We start from the raw sequence: 24,168 nt of genomic DNA on the forward strand, positions 1-24,168 counted from the left end.
TGGGAAAAACAACAACAAAAAACTCAAACTCTCAAAATACATAAATTTTTTGTATTACATAAGATAACAGCATCATGTGAGAAGGGTTCTATAAAATACTTAAAAAAAACAAGCCATAGGAAGAAAAAAAATCAATATCAATCAAATCAATCGAAATGTTATAATCAGTAGAATAAAATTAAATCAGTAAAAATAAAACAAAATCAACATAAATGAATTACCATTAAATGATATTAATTAAAATTGAAAATCGGATTTCAATTAAATTAAATTGATTGAATGAATTGTAAAAACTCGAGTCGTCCACCAGGCACCAGAGGGCGATGTTGCGCGTGAACGCTGCGTTTACTCCACTCCACCAACTCATAGAAGAAGCCCAGCTAGGCGTGCTCAAAGTAACTAACCTGATTCAGTCAGAATGAAGATCTAAAGTCAAAATAACGCCGATAATGCGAGCGGATTCACCGAGCAGACACAGATTTTAAGAGTTCAGACTGTGGGGTAGGTGTTTAAACCTTCACTCGGGGTTAGATCAGTTAATTCTCAATCTGTTTAGTTTGCCTACCGTTAGCTCGTTAGCCCGCAGAGCTAAAGGCTCATATGAATGGTGACAGCTGGATGAGTTAACGCTCCTCATTGATGAGACCTCTGACTTGTATTTAAAGGCTTTCTCTGTAAGGTAGAGCTTGTTCAGTAAGCTATCTCGTCCACACTAACGGTGAAATATAAAACTAGTTCATTTTTAGATGTAATTAACCTAAGCTGAGTGTTTCATAGCTCACTAACTAAAATAGCCGCATGTGTTAGCCTGCTAAATCCAGTCATACTGACTCTGTGTGCCTTCAGGGCTCACATTTAACACTGCAGCTTTTCATTTAATCAGAACCTGTGGCATTATCCTGACAACAGTCTCTCTTACTAAAAAAGTGTGTGCTGCTCCAGTTTCTGCTGACAGTGATGATAGCAGCAGAGTTAGCATGATGAAACATTACCTTGTTCCATCATGCTAATTCTGGACTCTGATAACTGTCTTTCTGATGATCTTTAACACTCATTTAGAGATACAGTCGAAGCTGTAGGGTGTTCTCTTGTTTGTTTTAAATGTTTTATTCATTCAAACGTTAAACCTTTCTCCCTGCTTGTGGTTGTTGTCCAGGTAAATTGTGATGGCTACTACTGAGATGGAGTCTGGTTCCTCAGAAAGCAGATCAGACCATGGACCAGTTGACTCTGATTCAAAGTATCCACTGAAAGTCCTTTATTGTGGAGGTAACGTCCTAGAAATCTTTCTTTATTTTGTACTCTCAACGATATATGTGTGCTAAATTTGATAACACAGGAGTCCAAGCACTGTCATGTCTATACAGATAAGCGTATGGGTGCTGACAGGGTTAGTTGTATCTAATTCATCTTATGGAGGATAATCATGAGCTCCTTTTTAATTCTGATATTATTTGTTAAGAACATTGTTTTGAGTTTCACCTCAGCCTGACTGAATGGTTTAATGCACTTTTCCTGGAATCAGTGTTTTTAACAAAAAGAATTTCACATTCCCCATAAAGCAGATACTTTTCTTGATTAAACTCACTTTTACCCAATCAAAGGATGAGTTTAAACTTTTCAAAGTCTAACTGTGGTAATTTTCTTCTCCACAGTGTGCTCTCTGCCTACAGAGGTAAGTCTGATCATCAGACAAACAGACAGGTCCAATACATCACTTGAGCACTCATTAATGAATTGTTAGGTTGTGTTTTGAGCTTTGACTGAGTCTGCTCTGTTGTGTCTACAGTACTGTGAGTACATGCCTGAACCGGCTAAATGTAGGCAATGGCTTGAGAAGAACTTTCCAGATGTGTTTGCCAGGATGACTCTAGGTGAGCGACATTTTACATTGTCACTGAACTTTCCCCGTGGTCCTTAAATACCCATGTGCTGGATCCTGAATATTGGGTCCCTGATGTTCTGTTTTAATGTCTTTTGTTGTTAAAAATGTTGCCTAACAAAAATTAGACATGAAGTTAATGAAGTTACAAAATTAATAGTCTATTGGTTGTCGTATTCATCTATGTGTTCTCTCTTCCATTGTATTGTCGTGTAAATATCTAGTTTATTTTGATTTATCATCATCATATTTAGTTCACTTTGAAACACAAAGGCTCTGACTGCCCCTCTGTTGACATGTTTTATTCTTTCAATCTCTGGGTGTAAATTCAAACAATAAAAGCTGGGCAGGGTGGTTTCTTGAAGATATGTTGATATTTGATTTTAAAAGAAGTTTTCAGAACATTTATCTCTGAGATGTTTACCTTTAGTGTTAAATTGTCATATCTGAAGTGTGTGGTTAGCTCAGGATTTTGTGTTTGATGCACTAATGAGGTTAGGAGTGAAGATGCCCTCAGTGAGACTGAATCGACTTCTTCAGGAGTTACTTCTCAAGGGAAGGTGTCATTCTGCCACCGGCTCCGGCTATTGCTGTCTGTTTGTGTCTGGCTGTATGAGCCATATGTAAAACTACTGAACAAATAAGTAGAAAATATCTTACATGAGAAAGATGGGATGAGTGTTTGACAGGAATGTATTTCATGGCGCTTTGCAAAATGCTGGATCACTTTGCAAATAATGAAAGCACACAAAAAAACAGAATAAAGAGACAACAGAATCATATGTGACTGTGTGCTGTTTAAGTATTCAATAAATCAATGGTCTGAAACTAAAACAGACACACACAGATCGGCAGCTCCTTTAATCCACCAACATTAAGACCCAGAGAAGTTCATAAGTGTTTCTGCTTTCTGTTTCTGGAGGATTCTTTTTGATATTTCCCTTTTTTTCCTTTTGTCCAACTGGCCCGGCAGCAAATGCACCCAAGCAGGAAACCGGCACTGGAGAAGCTCCCCCTGCAGGCGAGGAGGAGGAGAAGAAGAAACAGAAGAGAGGTATGGTGACAAATTCAGTCATCATCATCCTCACAGGGCTTACTGGAGGTTACATAAACCATGTAGTTATGGTTTAACAATCATTACATGAACTGAATCAGTATCCTAACTTAAAATAAGAGTTGCTTTTAATCATGTACCTGCAGTATTTCTGTTTTATTATCTGTAAGACTTTCTGGTTGTAAAGATGTCCATCTGACTGAACTGTGTCTTCTTTTGATCAGGAGGAAGAGGTCAGATAAAACAGAAAAAGAAGACTGTTCCTCAGAAAGTTACGATAGCAAAGATCCCAAGAGCCAAGAAGAAATACGTCACACGGGTGTGTGGCCTGGCAACCTTTGGTAAGAGACGTTTGATTTTATTTGACCCATAAATGTTTTATTCGTCCTCCTTAGATGTATTTTTCTAAAAATGAGCCCTGTGTGTGTTTCCTCCTGCAGACATCGACCTTAAAGAGGCTCAACGCTTCTTTGCTCAGAAATTCTCTTGTGGTGCCTCAGTGACAGCAGAGGATGAAATAATCATTCAGGGAGATTTTACAGATGACATCATCGACGTCATTCAAGAGAAGTGGCCTGAGGTGAGTCAACTACATTTACCTACCTGTTTAACCTCCACTGAAAGCTTTTTCATACACGCATGGGGTTTGTTTGAGTTTAAATAACCAAGATGCGGAACACTTTGAACCAACTAAATCGTGTTTGCTCAAATGTTTGCTCATCCTGTCAACCAGATGTGATGTGCAAAAGAGGCTGATGCATCAAACTGTTCTAGATATCTACAAACAAGCCAATACACACAGGCTCTGGAGCTGTCTATGGTGAAAAAAAAACAAAAAAAAACAAAACTGCTCTGTTGAGATTTTTCTTTCTCCTTTGACTTGACTAGATGGGGCCATGTAAGCTTAAATAAGTCATTCTTGCTCTAAGCCTGACCTCCTCTGTGAACAGTTAACATTTAAGCAGAAGCTTTCAGACCACTCTGGTTATAGACGGAGCAAAGATTCACACTTTACAGATCTGCGTCTGGCAGTTCTTGGGTCAGGCTCACACTCTTCAATTGTGTGAATGTGGTGATGGAAAGAGGGCTCACACTGTGACAGCAAATCGTAACACAACCAAAGCTCACAAATGATGTGCTTACTCTGAATAGCTCCGTTGTTGGGATGAAGCATGGACTAAGGCCGATAAAGTTCCCTTTACAAGGTCCAACACACATGGAAGACAGAGAGCACAGATTAGATCCTAAATACTAATCATCTTTCCATGTGCTCGTCATGAGGCCTGTATTTCCAAAATCAAATTGAGGGCAAAAAAAATTAAATTGTTTCTTTGAAGCAGGGGTGGTCAACGAGTCAGTGACCAAAAGCCACAAAAATTACTGTGGTACCACAAAGAGCCACATCACACGTGGTCTTATGAATGCACTTCCTTTCACACATAAACAAAATGACATAAAATGAAAATCAATACATTTCCAATTTTCAAAGCAAGATTTATAGTTTGTAAGCGTGTTCAAATTCTTACTTGGAGCTGTGTCAAAGACGATTTTTTGTTTTTACTGCAGAAGAGACAAAGTTCCATCTATCTATCTATCTATCTATCTATCTATCTATCTATCTATCTATCTATCTATCTATCTATCTATCTATCTATCTATCTATCTAGATAGCTATGAGCACATGAGCTATGAGAGGAGTACATGTAGAGAAGAGAAACTGAAACTTAAGTATCAACCTCATCACCCAAGTATTGATCAATATTGAACCCCTACGTTGGCATCAATATATCAATATTTTCAATATTTTAGATTACTACTCATATGAATGGGTCAAAGAGCCGCACACCGAAAGGCAAAGAGCCACATACGGCTTGCAAGCCATGGGTTGGCCAACCCTGGTTTAAAGTATTCAATAGAGGAGAGTCCAACCAAACATAAGAAAGGAAGAAATATGATGTGAAAATGATGACAGAAACCATTGATGTCTACTCATCCTTTTTCTGTCTCTTCCCACACAACTGAGCAGCAGTCATCAGTAAAACCTCACAAAAATGAAATTTAGTGACAGTAATAGTGACCCTTCAAAAAGGCAATTGTATAAAATGACCCCAACACTCAGAAACATCCCTTAAACTTCTTGTACATGTTGATGTGTGTTGTTGTGTTGGTGTGTACAGCTCTGGATGACTCACTGAGGATGACTCTGTGTCTCTGTGTCTGTCTCCCTCTTTCTCTTTCCTCCAGGTGGACGACGACAGCATTGATGATCTGGGTGAAGTGAAGAAGTGAAGACCAAATATGCACTTTTACTGAAACGGATGAGACCTGTAACAGCGACAACAACCTGGCCAAATGTACTCATTAAGTCATTTTATACCTATTTTATTTACTGTTCAGAAAAGCTGCGGACTTGCCCACTCACTTGGCATTTTTTTTAGTCAATAGCTGCTTTCTCTCGTTTGCCAAAGGTGTGGTATGACGTGAATCCCTCCCAAATGTTCTTCACTCAAGCAAACTGTAGGCTAATAAATTTCAATCTCCTTCGCCTGTACACTCAAAGGTCTTTCTCTCTTTTTGTTTCTCTGTGTTCATTAAAATGATCTCTATTCCAGGTTTGTGTCGAGTCACTGAGAGGCTGCAGGTGTTTCAGGCGTCCCTCTCTATCCTCATGAGTGAATCTTTATTCTGCTGCATAATAGTTTTATAATGAGGCCTTTCTCCCTTGGCAGATAACATTTACAGTTGTTTCCACGCTCCTCAGGGTCAATATCACTTCCCCAAAAGATAAGGTGCAGTGCACAGATGCTCCTCTGAGGAATTAGCATGTTTGTCCGAGAATCGTTTGCATGAGCGCAAACATTCCCTGCCACAGAGATCACCTGGAGCTCCATATCTACCTGTTGACTCAGCGTGGAGCAGCAGGTTGGTGCTTTGCTCCGTATCGACCTCTCTAATCATGAATCTCTCTCAACCGGACGTGTGCTGCGCCTTCGAGTCTCCCATCCTGGACCAGGTTTTGCCTCCAATCCTGGTCCTGGAGTTCATGTTTGGACTGCTGGGGAACTTTGTGGCCTTGTGGATGTTCATCTTCCACATGGATACGTGGAAGCCGAACTCTGTGTACCTGACTCACCTGGCTGTAGCAGACTCCATCGTGCTGTTCTGTCTTCCCTTCAGAGCAGACTACTACAGACGGGGGAAGGACTGGCTGTACGGGGACGCCTTGTGTCGAATCCTTCTCTTCCTGCTGGCTGCAAACCGTGCGGCGGGGATCTTCTTCCTCACGGCTGTAGCTGTCGATCGATACTTTAAGATCGTCCACCCCTTGAACCGGATCAACAAATTTGGTCTTGGCTACGCTCTCTGGGTCTCCCTCTTCCTCTGGGGTCTGATCTTTCTTGCCACAGGGTATCTTCTTGCTGAGGAGCACTTCTTCACCAGCAGTAACCGTACGCAGTGTGAAAGTTTCAACATCTGTATGGGTTTTACACCCCTCTCTACCTGGCACAACACGTTCTACGTGGTCCAGTTCTTTCTCCCCACATCCATCGTGGCTTTCTGCACAGTCCGGATCACCTGGCAGCTGAGGACCAGGACTGTGGACAAGAAGGGGAAAATCAAGAGGGCCGTACAGTTTGTCCTGGCCGTGGCTCTGATCTTTATCATCTGCTTCTTCCCAAGCACCATTTCCCGCATCGCTGTGTGGATCCTCAAGGCGTGGTACCACGAGTGCAAGTACTTTGAGAAGGCCAACCTTGCGTTCTACACGTCGGTGTGTTTCACCTACTTCAACAGTGTCCTGAACCCCGTGGTGTATTATTTCTCCAGCCCAGCTTTCAGTGGCACCTTTAAGAAGGTTCTGAACAAACTGCTGAGAAGGAGCGACGATGAGACGGATGCATCCCAAAATGACATTTCAACGGTTGAAGGGAGGATATAAAGCCAGCTGCTGTTTCAATCTGTTACATGAGCTCATAATGCTTTTTAAGCCCTGGCTCCTGATAAAATAACCATTATCGTGCTTTATAACTGCTATAAAATATAGATAGGAGGCTTTGCTGTGAGCTAACAAAGAAATAACCAGCCTACAATCATATAAGAGGCCCACTAGTCTGAACTTCCTGAGTGAAGCACAAACATTTATACAACTATGGAAGTCCCCTTCAGTAATGCTCTGTATTTAATGTCAAGCTTTCATAATACTCTGTAATTTAAAAAGGATGATCCCAGATTTACAAGTGACTTTCTCCAAATAATGAATTATTTTACGATGTCAAGTTATGAGGCATTTTTAATTTTGACATTCAATGTGTGTTCCTTATAAAATACCAGTTTATTTAGCATATCTTACTTACAATTTAAGAATGTTTGAAATATCTCATTATTTTTAGGATAATGTTTATGAGATGCTGAATTTTGCCATTCTTTGTTTTATTAATTGATAGCCATTAATTCGATTTTTCTTATCTTTATTAAATAATTCATTTGTTCCCAAGTGTTTTGGAATAAGTGCTCAGTATTTGATGATTCTCTTTCTACAACAACGATAAAAATATGAATGTGAATAGTTATCCTCTAATCAATTTATTTAGCTTTTTGGAAAAGCCTTCGAGTGCCTTTTGCTGAATGTCGAAAAAACAGATACGCGCTCTAAATGTCTACAAAAGCATTTTCTGGTCAGTTAGTGGTGTCTTCCGTTCAGGCTAATAACAGAATACAGGGAAAATTGGTTTAAACAGTCAATCACTGCTACATGAACCATAATCTCTGAATTTAGTCACATTAAGTTAATATTTACTGTGCAAATTAACCGCAAATAAGTTGGACAGCTACAACCGATGGTGCGTTCACGTGGCAGCGGAAGTATCGGTGATGGAAAGGTTGATCTGCCCACAAACTGAAGGTCGACTGTAAATGGTGGAACTTTTTTCTTCGTTTTGTGAGATTAATCTATTTTAACTTATACGTGAGTGATTTTTCTTTAAAATATTTGATCTCGTGTTTTATTTCTTTACACTTAAACTTACTACTTGTACACATTTTATTTTTTTAGATTAATAAATCAACATCGGAATAAATAAAACTGGTTACGTATTTTGACTTGCGAATCCTTTTCCTCTTTTTTCGTACTTTTGTTAGTTTCATAACTTTTTTTCCGTGAATCGTATTTTAAAATGTCAGAGCTCAGATGAACAGAGTGTACGTCCAGTTCCATGAAGGCATCATGAGTTCCCAGGATGACGTCATGCATTCGGTCGATGGGGCTGGGGCTGAGAACATGTTACGCTGTTCAGGGTTTGCAGCTCCTTCACACCCACGGCATCCCATAACTGAGACCCAGTTCATCAAGAGAGACCAAGTAAGCTTCTACAGAACATATATCCACAGTTATCCGCTCTATGTTCGCTTTAGTTTCCTCTCTGCAGGCCGGGGCGCCTCTGTGGACCGTTAGTTTATGCTAATGTGGAGCTAGCTAGGAGCGCATTCCAGCAGGGACTGAGTCTGTGACTGGGCATCAGACAATAAGTTAAAGCTTCTGTTAAACACTGACAGCTATCGTATTCACACAGAAACTGTGAAATATGTGTAACATGCTCAGGATGAAGTGTTATAGCGGTTGAAGTTGCTGTCTCCAGAGATGCTGTAAGTAAAAGGAGCTCAGACACGAACAGCCCGACCCATGTCACCATCCTCTGCTACAATGACTGATTATATATTCTGAGTGTATACTCTAATCATATATTCATGGTTGTTGTTCAGGGCGGACTATCGGTCTGCCTGCGTGGGGCTGGAAACAAAGGCTGGTCTGACAGACTATCAGAGACTTCAGAGCCACAGGAGGAGGTTTGACAGCTCTGGGTGTGCTTGTTGTTTTGGTCTGGGAGCCCTGGCTGGGCGGAGGGAGGGAGGGAGCACTGAGGTAATGTAGCAGCACACAGAGCTGCTCCTGTTACCTGAGCAGCGCCTAACATTACATTATGAACACAGCTTCTGTTTTTTAATGCTGACAATTACTCTTAAAAATCTGTGCAGTGGGAAGATAAAACCCTTCCCTCAAATAAAAATCATCATGAATTCTGCACAACAGGCTGTGAATCTGACAGGACACTCAACAGTTCAGCACCAAGACTATTAGCTCCATTTATTACCGGGACTTAAGAAGCACAGCTCCAGTTAAGGTCTATCATTTGTTCAACAACTCAAAAGTCTGCTGTGTTTTGATGAACCAAAACACAGCAGACATATTGTCCATCTTGACAACACTGAAACTGTTCAGTGTTATCGACAAAGTCATATTTCCACTGTAGATGATTTCACCCAGCACCAGGAACCTTTAGTAAAACAAGACTTTTGATTGAGGGATATTATATCGAAGATAGAAAATCTCTTTGCTGATTCAGAGATTCCTGTTAAAGGGAGCTACATCTATAAAGTGCTTCAAAAGTTGTGTTTCCACTGCAGTAGTTACCATAGGACGCCAGGAACTTTTAGTGCCATAAGGCTTTGGATTGAGGAATATTATACTGTCAAAAGAAAGTTTATACACTGGGTTCAAGACCAATTTATTTCTTTATGTGCTTCTGCTGCTGTACTTTTCGTCAAAGACCAGGAACCTTTATTGTAACTAGGGCTGCAGCTATCGAATATTTTAGTATTCGAGTATTCTACTGAAAATCCCATGGATTAATCGAGTAATCGGATAAAATACATTTTTGTTTAGTTAAAGAGCAGTTATTTATCAAATGAAATTTTTTCTCTTTAAGAAATATAATTTTCTGATACAGCATGTCAATAAGAGCACTTGCTTTGGTAGCTCCAAAATTTGTAAACACACTTTGACACATTTTTGTGCCTTGTACATCTCATCAAATGTTGCGGACCCAAATGGCACCCGTTTCGTAGAATGACCCATTCGTTTCCAAACTCCAGAAAAGAAGCTAGATTTGTTGCTAGTTGCTATTTTGTATAAGAGGTAGCTTGAGGGGTCTGAAAACTCTTTTAATATGGCCTCAGCTCTATTTGAAATACCACTCTTTGATCTTTTTAAAAATCAAACGATTCCTCGAGGCGGAGAAAATTACTCGAGTAATTTTTGTAATCGAGTACCTCGAATCATTCGAGGAATCGTTTCAGCTCTAATTGTAACAAGAGTTTTTATTGAATTTTGGGGCTTTGTTTTATAGAGAGTCCATCGCTGGGTTTAAGCTTCTGTGACACTACACTACACCTTTAAATTGAGTATTATTTCACTGACAGATTGGTAAAATGCTATGCTCAGCTTCCTGTGACAGTGAGAAACATCTATACTGCTTTAAAAAAAAAAAAAGTTTTTCCACTGCAGTAGTTACTATAGGGACCAGGAACCTTCAGTGAACCAAGGCTTTAGAGTTTTTGGTCTTGGATCAGTTCTTTCATTCCAAATATACTTTAATTTTAGTAGATGAAGAAAACTTCCTCTACACCAGCCAGAAAATATTGAGTGACATTGTTCCCTTTTAATTTAAACAAAGTGTTTGACAAAGTAAGCAGAGATATTTCTTCTTTTTTTTTTCCAATAAAATCACAGTTTCTTCCAGGAAAAAAAGAAAAATATCTTTTTAATGAAGCAGCAGATGGAGTTGTGTTTTATTTAAATGAAAGAAGGATTCTTTTATTTTTCTCTAGTTGCACTACGTCTTGTTCAACAACCTCTGGGGCTCTTCGATCATGTCAGGGTATTTATATTTCATGTAAACAGATGGTTTTCCCTGTGACTCAAATGAAGAGTGAACAACGTTAGAAACAGGACTCTTAAGATTTATTCTTTGACAGTTCTGTGAAACAAAGGAATTAGGTAACATGTATCAAGACAGGAAGAATATGAATCAATTGAATAACTAATACATGATTAGTTTGTAGTTGTAAAAACTGAAATAAACAAAAAAACCACCATGTAGGGATTTTATTATATTTGTTTGACATGTAAGAAAATGATCTCTTCCTCGTTGATAGAACTTCTTTGGATAACATCAGATTGTGTGTGTTTTTCTAAAGAGGCTGAAATGTTTAAACAACCTTTTCTGTGAGAAACAGAACGTCTGTCCTGACCTCGTTCAGAGTGAGTCATGTTTTAATGAATAAAATAGTCGAGCTGCTTTCACCCGACACCTACAGGACTTAAATAAAAACAGCTCGAGTAGAGAAATAACGCCTGCTTCAGTGGAAAATCTGCTTGAAGTTATTTTAAAGGTGGTGTGAAATCAGAGGCGTGTGTGTTCATGACAGCAGAGTGAAAGTGTACACATGCCGCAGAGGTCAGCTGGTGTCAGACTGGTGGTTGATGGTTGATAATAAATAGTCTGGTCATAAACAGTCTGCTGTGAGATATGAGAAGTGATGTCCACAGATACTGCTGTGGTAACGGCTGAGGTCACAACCATTTTGTTTTATTGTCATTCAGTATTCAGTCAAATCAGTTTTTATTGAGAGCTGGCAGACAGAAGAAGAGTCAGTGCTGCTGTGATGGTTTGTTCAGAGTTAGGCCTGTCACGATAATCAATAAATCAATTAACCAAACGATGAATAAAAATGTCCTCTGTAACTTTGCCAGCCTCGATAAACCGACACGTGCATGCATGTTTGTTTTCCTCCTCTCTTTCCACCAAAGAGGCTGAATGAGAAGATGGCTCACTACGTCTATCTTTCCTAACATCAGGGTGCATAGGTTCTATAGCGGATTTAGCGGATTTATAGCGGAGTGAGCATCTTTCAAAAATGCGATCTTTGGGGTGAAGACGGGGCTGCTCGCGCGTACACACGGAGAGAGCTGAAGCTAGCGTCCTGAGGGGTAAGGAGGAAACACGCTAATATGAGTGATGGCACAAAAGATACAGTTCTTAAGCAGCCTGCCACAGTCCCAGTGTGGGAATATTTTTTTTTTTATTAGAATGAACAAAGTGTGAGCTCATGAACACCAACGAGCTGATATGTCACATTTATTTGAAAATGGTGGCGATGAAGAAGAAGAAGGGGAGGTTCAGCGGAGCCTTGTTCTTTGACAATCCGCTCTTACTGAGGCTTTTGGTCTGCAAAGTAAATAGAAATAAAAGCACCAAATGGTGGGCGCTCAAAGACAGCTACATTGCCAAAGAAATGCAGCCCTTCAATACGGTTGAAAGCCAGAAATGTTAAAAATGTTTGACAGACAGTACGGATTGACTGGGAAAAAGGACATGTTACAAACAATTCAGGAACTGTATAAACTCTCTTTTATTTAGGCTATAGTTTTTATTGTTGTTTTTTTTTTGGAGTTTTGTTTTTGCTTTAGAGACAGGGTCTATGTTTTATTGTTTTTGATTAGTATTAATTATTTTCATTGACATGTATTTTTTTCTAAAAGAGAGTCCATTTCATTTTCATTGTATTTTTTTTCTCTTTCTTGTTTGTTAAATTTATTATATTTTTTGTTTCATTTATTTTATTCAAAAGATCCTGACCTTTTAATTACAGTTAAATACTCTTAAGAAATTAAAGTTTCTTGCTTTTGATATGGTGTACTCACTTTATTATCCCATATATCATAATTACATCAATGAAAAAATGGAAAAAAAAATCAAAATAATATTGAAAATAATATTGTTTATTGGCTATAATATTTTGGAAAATTATTGTCTAGCAAAATTTGTTATCGTGACAAGCCTAGAGGTCGCTGTCAAAAACAACTTGTGTTGTTGTAACAGAAGAAAGCTGTTGGTGATAGGAACCTTGGATTATCATGTCTGTTTCATCCCAGTTCAGTTGGTGAAAGTTTCTCTCATCCCTGATGGATTTATCTCAGTGAAGTGGTCTGTCAGAGTGCAGCAGGTTGTTGTGAGGTAGAGATGAAGATTTGGATATCATCAGCGTAGCAGCAGAGGACCAAGACAGAACCAAGTATGGAACCTCTAGAAATTGAGGATTGGAGGAAGAGCAGTTAGAGAAGCTGATTAACTGTGCTCTGTTTGAGAGATATGACCTGAGCCAGCAGGGGGCGCAGTGATTGAGGAAGTTACTTGAATTTGCTAAATTTCAAATCAACTAAACCCATCACATTAGAGGATTTTGCAAACAAATCCTTTGCATATAAAATATATTTCAGGATTAAAAGATATAGAAAAATAATGTGATATAGATGCCGGTGTAAAGTAAATATAATTTAATAAAACTGGAAAAAGTCCAGTGAAGTCTTTGTCTTTGTTTCTAATATCTGTGTTCTTCCTTTGTATTGTTGTTGTTTTATTTTCATTCACTCCAGAACGTTCTGTTTGTTTCTGCAGCTCCTTTTTCTCACATTGGGACTTTATGGGGGGCTGGGGAAGGCCTAGTCCCCCTCCTTGATCAGGCCAAAGCCCCACAGGTCCCTGATACCGACAGACCAACCAGGAGCCATGAGCACAACAGGCAAAGCCAGCGGGCTCAAACCGCCCACAAAGATCGCTCGCCCCTCTGCGGTGCCGGGAAAGACGTCTCCATCCTCTGGTGAGATTATCTCTCTGATCTGCCCTCTCATCACCTTTTTTACCTCCTGGTCATTATTTCTTCTGCTCATTTATACAAGAAACTCTGATGTAATGTCATTAGCACTTCTGCTGTCTGTTATTTCTCTGGTTTGATTCCCGTAAAGAGAACGTACTGCTAGCTAACATCTCTCCCGTAACATTAGGTTCCCAGAAGCCGGTCCCTCCTGAGAAATCTCCAGGTGCTGTGACCTCTCCGACCTTAGAGGACTTCCAGATCGGGGAGCGGGTCTGGGTCAATGGCAACAAGCCGGGCTATGTTCAGTTCATCGGGGGGACACAGTTTGCTCCCGGGCAGTGGGCGGGGATTGTTCTAGATGAGCCAATCGGGAAGAACGACGGCTCTGTGGCGGGCGTCCGATACTTCCAGTGTGAGGATGGGAGGGGCATTTTCACAAGACCTTCGAAGCTCTCCAAGACGGCTCTGCTGGAGAAGGAGGCGAACGGGGACCAGGCCAGTCCAGCTCCTGCACCAGCTGGAACTGCTTCACCTGCTCCATCTGCACCCACTGCACCTGCTGCACCTGCTACACCTGCTGCACCTGCAACAAATGAGTCTGCACCTGCTCCTGGGACTGCCTCAGCTGGTAAACATGAGTCCCTCTGCAGCGTTGTTTGATTCTTGTTTGCTCTGAGATCTTAGGATGAGGATGAATGCTTGTCTCTGTTCAGCTCAGGGCAGCGGCATCAAGACGGCTCTTCAGCGGATTCACGCTGCATCTACAGAGTCTGCATCCAACCTCTCTGACACAGACACCACCAAGAAGGCCAAGAGGGAGCTGAGGCTGGGGGATCGCGTGCTGGTAACAAGCTTTGTATCCAGTGACACCAGTAACTATTAAATCTGTTTCCATCAGACCAGGATCAGAGCTCAGCTGTGCTCTGAAGTCCTTCAGAGTTCATAACCACATTCTTTTGTGTGTTTGTGCAGGTTGGTGGGACAAAAGCAGGAGTGGTGCGGTTCCTGGGAGAGACAGACTTTGCAAAGGGGGACTGGTGTGGGGTGGAACTGGACGAACCACTGGGCAAGAATGATGGAGCTGTAGCAGGAACCAGGTAAACAAAACTCACGAAGAACTACTGAGGATTAACTGAGCTAACACAATCAGACAAGAAACATGAAAGACAGGCGTCACATCTGATACTCTGTGTCCTTCAGATACTTCCAGTGTCTGCCCCGGTACGGCCTGTTCGCTCCGGTCCATAAGGTGACGCGTATCGGCTTCCCCTGCACCACGCCAACCAAAGCCAAGAGCTCCAGGAGGAGGTCCGGTTTAAAGAGGAGCCCGAGCGCGTCGTCCATGAGCTCATTAAGCTCAGCCACCTCCTCCATCAGCGGCAAACCCAGCCGAGCGGGACTGGTGAGACTCTGACCCCCAAACCACCAAACCACTTTCCCTCTGTTTTTAATCCATGCTTTGAATGAAACTATAGTCATATTTTTTTACCCTACATAATTCAAGGATCTGTGGCTTTTACACAAATCAAATCCCTGTCTCTCTACAGTTGACGGAGACTTCTGCTCGTTACGCCCGTAAGATCTCGGGTACCACGGCGCTGCAGGAGGCTCTGAAGGAGAAGCAGCAGCACATCGAGCAGCTGCTGGCGGAGAGAGACCTGGAGAGATACGAGGTGGCAAAGGCAACAAGTCAGGCAGGGGAGGTGCAGCAGGAGCTGGTGCTGCTGAGGAAAGGACGCGATCAGGTCAGAGACACAAACATACATCCTACAGTGAAGACGCTCCAGAGAAAAAATCTTTCTTCTCTTTGTTCTCATCATTTATCCAATTCTTTATGTTCTGTCAGTGTAGCTCAGACATTTCTGATTTCATAATAAATAGTTATATAAAAAGTTAGTTTACTCTTTTATTTTAGAAACTTTTAAATCAAATGTAATCTATCTCTTTTTTTCCTTTTCCTCAAAACTAAAAATCATTAAGATATATTTTTGATTTTTTTTTTTATTTGAAAGATTTGAGCTAGTGTCAGACTACATAAATTCTAAAACACAGATTATATATACAGCGAAGAGCTTGTTTTTGGGGTCTCCCAGAGAGTAGAGGTTCCTCCACAGTGTGCAGCCTCGCAGCTTCCTCAGAGAGCATCTGTTTTCAGTAATGCTGGCTGTTAGTAAAACAGTTCAGCCTTACTTTGATTTATTGTGAGCTACAGTCAAACCACTTCACAAGATTCTTTTACTCAAGAGTATTTCTTACACATCAAAATTTATGGTTTATCTGTAAAAATAATAAATTTGTTGTAATTGATTTTAGGTGTAAACACCACTTATCTGAGCTTTGTAAACAGCTGCTCCTGATGTAAGCTCCACTCTGAATAAATTCTGCGATTATTTGATATATCAGGAACATTTAGTGTGTCTCTATAAGCAACTTTTTCATAAGATTAAACCCCTACAGTCCATCAATAAGTAAAGATTTATAAAATATTAGATTAATTTTTCCCTGAATGTAAATGAAAACGAGGTCTGACGTCATGCTCCCTCCATCTTGTCCTTAAATCTCAGCTAAAGACACGTTTTTATTCCCCTGCCTGTTTGGTCCACTAATCCTTTAAGCTGTTTTATTTCCATTTTTTTATTCCTCTTTGTGCTTTATAATATATTGTCAAATATTTCTCTTTTGGCTCTTTTGATGCATTTATTCAGAGACTAGTCGATTGAGAGAGTAGAAAACAGAGAAGAGAGGGTGGAGAATGTCACAGCACTGTGCAGAGGATCAGATATAAACGCAGGATGATCATAACGTCTGTACACGTGGTGTTCTTTGACAGCACTCAGATAAACCTGCATCCCTTTGTGTCTTTTTAGTTTGTTGTTCATACTGGTCAGATTTATTGACAGCTGGATGTGCTCCACAAACAGAACTTGTCAATCTAAGGTTAAACTATGATTGAACAAGCAGTAACTGAACCATGAGGTCAGGTCTCACGAGGAGTGTCTAAGTAACTTCGTTGAAATTTGCAGATTTTAAAGATATGATCTGGAACAACAAACAGTGACGTGTTTTTTCTTAAAGACAAAATCCTCCGAGGTTGGAATACAGGAAATCAAATCTTCGTGATTGCAGCTTATGATCAGCGGCCATGCTGACTGTTTTTGTCTCTGTGATATTCATTGTGTGTCCCAGTACGCAGTGGAGATGGAGACAAAGATGGATCAGCTGCGCTCGCTGGTGGAGGCAGCAGACCGGGACAAAGTGGAGCTGCTGAACCAGCTGGAGGAGGAGAAGAGGTGAGTGCTCCTCAGATTTTACCTGTTGAGAGAACAGTGAAGGTGCAATCAGAGACAGAAGTTCCAGCTCGGCTGTTTCTCTGATTCATACTTTTCCTGTTTGTTTAAAACTTTATTTTCTGATACTGTCAGACCAAGCAGTAACCTCTGAAAAAAACTGGAGCCAGAAGTGTAAAAGTTATTAAACTAATGAGGTTTCTCTATATAAGGGCAAGGCTGTTTGACTGACAGGTGGGCACTCTGTAGCTGTTAGCAAGGAGGCTTAAGACCCGCCTCTTTAGAATAGAATAGAATAGAATAGAATAGAATAGAATAGAATAGAATAGAACTTTATTGTCATTCTAACAAGTACAACAGAATTGAAGTCACAGCAGCAATCAAGAAAACAGAAGTAAGAAAGTGTATAGAAAGTGCAAAAAGGTCCATAAGAAAATAGATGACGACAGCTTGTCCATCATTCTCCAGTTCAGCCAGCCTCCACCTCCACAGGGTCCAGGACTGAGCTTCTTCAGTCATGCTCCATCTGTCTCCTGGATCACTGTCTGCTCTGTTAGCCATGTTTGTGAATAGCATGAATCTACTCTGCCTTCTGGTATTCCCTCTGTTGCTGGGTTAGCACAGCTAGCTCGTCCATCTTATTGGAGATAGATCTTACGTTCCCAATAACGATGGATGGAAGGACAGGTCCGCGTCATCACTTCTTAGCTCACACCTGAGAACCAGCACGACGTCCAAACCTCCTCCTCACCCTGTGGGAAGACATCAGGCCTTGCACCAGTTAGCATTGACATGCTACAGGCTGCTAACAGCTGAGTTCACATGTAAACAATGCAGCCATGGTTACTCGTTGGATCTCCAGACAAACACAGGAGAAAAAGTAGTAATAAAATCACTGAAGATACAAAAAGTTTGGTGTCCATACAAAGTAATGATCCACTCTAAATACAAAGATGACAAAAAAAGAGACAAAAAAAATTACAAGAAATGGACAAAGAAGAGATAGCTGCTTCAAAAGGCAGCCACAACCAACAGGGCGGCGCCTAGCAACCTTATCCTAACTCATACAAAGCTTTGCTGAGTTCAGCTTTTTCAGTACTTCAGTGATTTTTAATGCTGTTTGACACAAAGTGCACTTTTGACTTGACAGCTGAGCCACTCAGGACCTTTTCAAAGTAAGATGAGCCGTTCAGAAGCGCTGTGTATTGTTATTTTCCATCACAACATCAGCAGGAATCAGCAGCCACACTATGAGGTGCCACAAGGGACAAAAAGACAGCTGATCAAAACATTTAACACATTGATTTAATGATTTACACCTTAGCTCCGCAGCCTGCTGAAAACAAACTGTGAAAAAGTTTGTTCACTTTGAAGGTTTGTTTCCAGAGAGAAAACTGTTTATGTTTGATAAAGTGACTTCTCTCTGAAGCTTCATGTTGCATAACATGATTTAATATTTGAGGATACATACTCTATGTCTCTAGTGAACACCAAGAAATTTTTCTACCACATGTTTTGATCGGAATGAGAAAAGCTTTCTTCATATATCTTTTAAGTTGAAATTATGACAAATATCTCTCTTGTCTGAATACTCCTGTGACATGGAAAAGTTCTGCATCCTGTTTTTAGGTCACATTTAGAGAATTTAAATCAAACACCTGTTGTCACATAGATCCAGAGGATTACAAGTCGTAACATTTCTTAAGCAAAGTAAAATACAAGAAGAATTCAAAGGAAAAATCTTAAAAACTTTGAAAGTTATACAGGAGTTAACCTAAATTATTTGAGTGAATGAAAAGTTTCCTGCATGTGTCTTTGGAGTTTAAAGGCTCTGTGAGGAAGTGTTTTCATGGTCCCTGTCTGACAGGAAAGTGGAGGATCTGCAGTTTCGTGTGGAAGAAGCGTGCATCACCAAAGGAGACCTGGAGGTAACTTTCTGTTATATAATCTGCTCCTCAATTAAACATTTCCCCTCTCTAACTGCAGCTGTTTATCCCCCCACGTGTCTGAACCTGAATTCATGGTTAAGTAATGACAGACTAAATGGATCCATGATTAAAGTTCTGCTGAGAGTGAAGCCGGGGTCAGACGACGGGAGATTTATCCTCGAATCGCCATCATCACAGGTTTCAGTCCCACAGTCTGAAGATGCTGGGCTCTGAATTATTATTGTTTTAGGTGTTTCTTTAAAATTTAAAATGATAATGTCAAACACTGAACAACAGAGATAAGCATTGGCTTCACTTAACTGATATTGACTCCTGACTGGAAGTAAACCTGAAAGATAAAATCTCACCTTCAGAATAAAATGTAGATCTTTCTTAGCCTTCTTTTCATCTATTTGAAAAGACGTCAAAGCATCACTACAGCTGATTGTAGCACCATGAAGGCTCTATCAGCTGAATGTGGCTCATATTAAGTCTAATAAGGTTAATTTTACTACAAGGCATAAACACTTATGCATATTTCATTCAAATGAGTCCTTGTTGTGTCAGATTATGCATGAGACAGACTGATGTCTGAAGCAGACCTGTCCTTTCCTCTCGGTGCGTTTCGGTTGTTATGAATCCTCTCTCAGATATTCCCCTCGTCCGGTATCTTCTGCATCGGTTCATCACGGCTGTCTAATAAATTTCACACTTAAGGGATGAATCCAAACATTTAACCAATGAGATAGTGTCTTTGAGATCTTCCTCTGATGTATTTCAGAGAGTCAGGGATGAAATCATGACGTGTGATTCAAGCTGACACCTGTGTCTGAACCGGCTTCAGTCTCAATTAAAACCACAGTATTAATGACTTAAAGCCTGAGTGTGTTGCTGTTTTTCGTCCCGCTCTGTTCGAAGTTCCTCCTTCACTTCCTCTAATAATGCTGAGTTTGGCTGCTAGCTGCTTTTTGCTTTTAGTTTTCTCTGAAACCTAAGAGCTGCTGATGAAATCAATCACCGTCTGAAGGGTTTTCCTCTCCTCCTGCACTCTTTGAATCATTCATCTGCTCTCTGGCTCTGACATCGCCTTTCTTCCTGCTCCTTTATTTATTCATTCATCCTTCATTCACTCACTCTGACTTTATGATTTTCCAACCATCTGCAGCTCTCACTTTACCCTCTTTTCATCCACGCTGCTCTTTTCAGAAGCTGTTTCTTCTTCTTTTAGTCTTCTCAGACACTTTCATCTCCTTCTCTTGTCCTCATCTTTGTCCTCTTCAGAGGAATTACAGCCCGAATTAGCTTCCCTCAAGTCCTGGATTACAAGCAAACAAGTTCTTTTAGAAGAGAAATACAAGATTTTTGAGACTCTGAAAGAGATTATTGGAATTATCAACTCCCAAGTTCCTCTGATGATCTTCTCTTTTGTCTAAAAGCAGCTGATAAAACAGGATCAGAGCTTCTCACTCACTGCCTCTTCCTCTCTCTTCAGAGTCCTCTTTCTGTTGGCGGCTCTCTGAGCCAGCGTGTCAGTGTTACTGTGGTGTTTGTTCTCCTTCTCTTCCTGCTCTCTCTTACTAACAGACGCAGACCAGGCTGGAGCATGTCCACATAAAGGAGCTCGAGCAGAGCCTGCTCTTTGAAAAGACCAAAGCTGAGAAACTCCAGAGGGATTTAGAGGACACTAGGGTAATGCTGGCAGTCCCGCTCTGTCCCCACAGCAGGACTGAGTGATGTGCTTTAATAATGATGATCAGGACATGTTGAAGGAAACACAAACTCTCTGCAGACTTTCAGAAGTTTAATCCCTCATGGTTCAGTCCAGGATTAGCCTCAAACACAGGGGCACAAACATCTCAGCCAGCTTCTCTAACGGTGCAGGTCTGTCACTGAGAAATCTGCATGTCTGCATGACGCTTCCAGAAGAGATTGACTTCTGCCTTCCCTTTAAAAAGTCAGCCTTCATTTTTCTTCAACAGATCACCCGAGGAAAGACCAAAACCATTATTATTAGACCCTCTTATTTACCACACTCAGCCTCAGACTCATGGGTTCATTTAAAACTCGCATTAAACATTAAAATAGTTCATAAATGATGAGCATCACATCTGTAAGGCATCTATAATTCACTTTAACAGCTGCATAAAGTTGGTTTGGAAAAATAGTTTCTAGACTAATAAAAACATGAACATGTTCAAGGCTTTTTTCACTTAAAGATGAATCCACATTTTCTGCATCAGGCAAACTCTGAAATACGAGGTGCCAGAGAATATTAACAGGTACTTGTTTAAATACTTTTCAGTCAGATGAGACAAGATGATGAGATGTGTAAAACAACATGAATGGATTGAAAGAAGAGAAAGCCACGTTTAAAAAGACAGCAACAATAAAATAGATTAACAGTGACAGTGTGTGAGAGCTGATGACTGCAGGAAAGATATTTATTTATTTGATGCACAAAAATAAAGCTAAAAGGAAATTAAGAAAGTATAAAAACCATGTGCTTGGGTGTTGGGTCTAAAACTTGAAATAGCATCTATGAAAACCACACTCGGAAAACATTTCTAAGACAAAACTAAACACAACCTCCAAAACACTGTAAATATCATGGTTTACTTATGGTCTGTAAAATTTTAAACTAAAGCAAAGAAAAAGCAGGAAAATTATCTTACTAGAAATTAAAACAATGATGGTGTTTTACCTGACAAAGACAGAAGATGAGCAGGCAGGAGGGAGAAATTAACTAGGGATGCACAATATTATCGGCACAATATCAGTATCGGCTGATAAAAGCTTAAAAACACGTTTATCGGTATCGGCAGATATGAACATTTCTGCTGATATGCACAGCCGATAAGGTGCTATTCAGTTAGAATTATTATTATTTACCATCTGAAAAATAAGCTCCTTAAATAAAATATAGCACTTCATTTATTTGCACTGCAGAGCTCTGTGTCTGTCACCAGGTTGTTACAGTAGCTCTAAAATAACCAAATGCAACTTGGTTATATTTAAAAATGCATTGTACATTTAAAGTTCATGTGATCTAAAGAAATTATTTTTCTGTATTTCAATACTGAATGTCTTGAGTTTGAAAAAATAATACATTTCTTATTTATGGTAAAATCAAATGTTTTTTGTCTTGTTTTATGTGTGTTTCTTAAACAAATAAGAAAGTCACAATAAGAGTAACAAATAAATTCCAGTACAGGATAGACTTAGCTTTATTTACAGTGAAAAAAACAAACAAACTTGTGATTATCGGCCAAAAGGGGTTTCGATGTATCAGCATATCAGATATCTGCAAAAATCCAATATCGTGCATCCCTAAAATGAATAGCATGACAAGATTTTAACTTAATATCTTTTATGTTTTTTCCTGCTGCTGTGGACTTGCTCAGTGCTTAAGAAAGAAAAAATAGTATATTAGACTGTGATTGACATTATAAACAAAGTTCTTTAGCCTTTATTTAACCAGATAAAAACCTGTTGAGATCAAGATCTCTTTTGCAGGATGACCTGACCAAGACGTCTGCCCCATGTGTGGTAATAAATAATCCATGATCAACGTCGGAAAATAGTTACTTATAAACAAAAGGTACAAGATCACAGATAGGAGTTTGAAAAACACAGGATTGTTTTTTTATAAATAGCCTCACGCTGACAGTTTCAAATCAAACCAAACTCAAATAGAGTTTTAAAGAAGATGCTTTCATCACTGGTTTTGGTCTTTTTCGTGGTGTTTGTTGACAACAAGAAAAATGTTCAGCTCTGCCATCTTTTATCTTTGCTTCTTAAAGCCGAAAGTCGAAACTTCGAACTGTTCCAGGAGTAAGACTTTAATCCCCAAAGTCTCCTCCTCTACAACTCCCTGTGGAAAAATAACAACTGAATAATCTGTTTTATTTATCAGAGATCAGTGGTTATTACATTAGACATATGATGGAGGACTTGAAGTTTACAGCTCTAAGTTATTGACTGTGTGTAAACATTATAAATCTAACACATCAGCACCTGATCCGTGTAGAACATGCGTATTTTTGAGGGGTTGTTTACCTCATAGTGTTTTAGTTTCTGTATGAAATGACAGCAAAAAAGACAATGGTATGATCATCCAGAGGTTCATCTTTTAAGTTGCTTCATATGAGGATGTATTTTTGAAGCAGTAAACCCTGAGTGAACAATAATGTCGTTAAGGTAAGACAAGAACATGAAGTGATTAATGAGGTAATCTGTACTTTTTTCATTTATTTATTTAGTAATTAGAAGAAAAAGATACATTTTTTGTGATTAAGGTGTTTGATCTCAGCCCTGTTTGACCCCAGGGTTGCTCCCTCAGCTCTCAGCCCTCGGTCTGTCTCCTCTCTGCCTTCACCTTCTTCTCCACTCGTCCCGCTGCAGGTGGCCACAGTGTCTGAGCGCTCCAGGATCATGGAGCTGGAGCGGGAGGTGTCAGACCTGCAGCTCAGGCTGCGGGCGTCCCAGCAGAAGGAAGACGCTGCGTCTCTGTCCCAGCAGCAGATCAGCAGCCTGAAGGCCCAGGCTCAGACTCAGGAGAAGAAGGTTTGTGTTGAACATTTCACAGACACATTTTGTCTTTTAGGTTGTCTCAGGCTGAGCTGCAGATTCTTGATACTTCCTGTGTGTAAAAACTCATCGTTTCTCATCATCTTCATCATACATCTCAGAGCAGGCTGTGAAACGTAAACAAAGAGAGGTGTAGTTTCTGTTCACAGTTCTTCAGTATGAGATATTCAGTATGTTCTGTTCGCCACCAGCTTCATTTATAATTCACAGCTCCTCTCAGGTGTTGTGTGTAAGCTCTTCTATACGCTGTGTCTTTAACAGATCAGTGAGCTGAGTGTGGACGTGGAAAGCAAACAGAAGGAGCTTCAGTCTCTGCAGCAGGATAAGAGCGAGCTGGAGCAGCAGCTGAATGACCTGGTGAGGAAACGTCTGTCCCTGTTATGTCCTTGAAGCGTCATTTCCTCAATGATGAGTTTATTTCTTCTCTCTTGGAATAAGTAACACACGTCTATGAAACGCAGAAAGCTCTCATGTTTAGATGTAAAGTTCCTGAGACAGACAAAACATCCCGTGCACAGGAAAAAGCAAAAGCGTTGGATCCCAAGAATGAAATGTTCAGGTGTTTGTGATACAGTCACACAAACATCAGTGGTTTGTTTCAGCAGTTTAACCTGTGTCAAAGCCAAGACAGCACCCAACATATGACTGTTTTTTCACTTGGATTTGAAATTTAGAGTTTCAGCAAAAATGGAGCCACAACAACAAAATAACTGACCAAAGCTTTTTTCCTCCTCCTCCTCAAATGTTTACCAGCTTTGTTGTGGTATTGTGCTTTTTTAACATTGTTTCTAGTATGATGCAGCTTCTACCTTAATATAATTTAAGCAATTACTTATAACAGTCCCTCAGTTTATGTCAACCTCTTATCAAAACGTAAAACTTCAAAGCAAACTGATGTTTCAGTTCAGCTTTAATCAGGATCAAAAGAAAGAAGGA

General features: G+C 40.1%; 3 protein-coding genes across 6 annotated transcripts in view; all 3 read left to right on the forward strand.

Annotated features, from left to right (window-relative positions):
• Nucleotides 1-335: 335 nt before the first annotated feature.
• Nucleotides 336-5,509, forward strand: denr (density-regulated protein). Of its 3 annotated transcripts, none has more exons than XM_074690386.1 (8): nucleotides 336-501; nucleotides 1,157-1,269; nucleotides 1,656-1,675; nucleotides 1,790-1,874; nucleotides 2,856-2,936; nucleotides 3,161-3,277; nucleotides 3,377-3,516; nucleotides 5,181-5,509. In XM_074690386.1, exons 2-8 carry the CDS (start codon nucleotides 1,167-1,169, stop codon nucleotides 5,223-5,225), a joined length of 591 nt encoding a protein of 196 aa, XP_074546487.1. In that variant the 5' UTR covers nucleotides 336-501; nucleotides 1,157-1,166; the 3' UTR covers nucleotides 5,226-5,509. The 3 variants fall into 3 exon arrangements, with proteins under 3 accessions (XP_074546487.1, XP_074546485.1, XP_074546486.1); XM_074690384.1 differs by having other exon boundaries at nucleotides 338-501; nucleotides 1,790-1,873; nucleotides 2,846-2,936; nucleotides 5,181-5,508; XM_074690385.1 differs by lacking the exon at nucleotides 336-501 and adding an exon at nucleotides 562-679 and having other exon boundaries at nucleotides 1,790-1,873; nucleotides 2,846-2,936.
• A 383-nt stretch (nucleotides 5,510-5,892) lies between these two features.
• Nucleotides 5,893-6,876, forward strand: LOC141805785 (hydroxycarboxylic acid receptor 3-like). The gene has a single exon (XM_074690976.1). It carries the CDS (start codon nucleotides 5,893-5,895, stop codon nucleotides 6,874-6,876), a length of 984 nt encoding a protein of 327 aa, XP_074547077.1.
• A 1,285-nt stretch (nucleotides 6,877-8,161) lies between these two features.
• clip1b (CAP-GLY domain containing linker protein 1b) overlaps nucleotides 8,162-24,168 on the forward strand; it is a 43,546-nt gene continuing 27,539 nt past the window's right edge. The window contains exons 1-12 of one of the 2 annotated variants that reach the window (XM_074690108.1): nucleotides 8,162-8,295; nucleotides 13,232-13,433; nucleotides 13,618-14,058; nucleotides 14,144-14,274; nucleotides 14,403-14,527; nucleotides 14,631-14,832; nucleotides 14,978-15,175; nucleotides 16,617-16,720; nucleotides 18,585-18,645; nucleotides 20,230-20,334; nucleotides 23,047-23,208; nucleotides 23,494-23,589. In XM_074690108.1, the coding sequence (XP_074546209.1) occupies nucleotides 13,343-13,433; nucleotides 13,618-14,058; nucleotides 14,144-14,274; nucleotides 14,403-14,527; nucleotides 14,631-14,832; nucleotides 14,978-15,175; nucleotides 16,617-16,720; nucleotides 18,585-18,645; nucleotides 20,230-20,334; nucleotides 23,047-23,208; nucleotides 23,494-23,589 (1,716 nt within the window). In that variant the 5' untranslated portion in view covers nucleotides 8,162-8,295; nucleotides 13,232-13,342. The remainder of the gene's footprint in view (nucleotides 8,296-13,231; nucleotides 13,434-13,617; nucleotides 14,059-14,143; nucleotides 14,275-14,402; nucleotides 14,528-14,630; nucleotides 14,833-14,977; nucleotides 15,176-16,616; nucleotides 16,721-18,584; nucleotides 18,646-20,229; nucleotides 20,335-23,046; nucleotides 23,209-23,493; nucleotides 23,590-24,168) is intronic. The other variant, XM_074690109.1, reaches the window with a different exon arrangement.

The sequence above is a fragment of the Halichoeres trimaculatus genome, unplaced genomic scaffold, assembly GCF_033239565.1.
Source record: "Halichoeres trimaculatus isolate MK-OKI-2021-1 unplaced genomic scaffold, fHalTri1.1 fHalTri1_scaffold_16, whole genome shotgun sequence".
NCBI classification, from domain to species: Eukaryota; Metazoa; Chordata; class Actinopteri; order Labriformes; family Labridae; genus Halichoeres; species Halichoeres trimaculatus.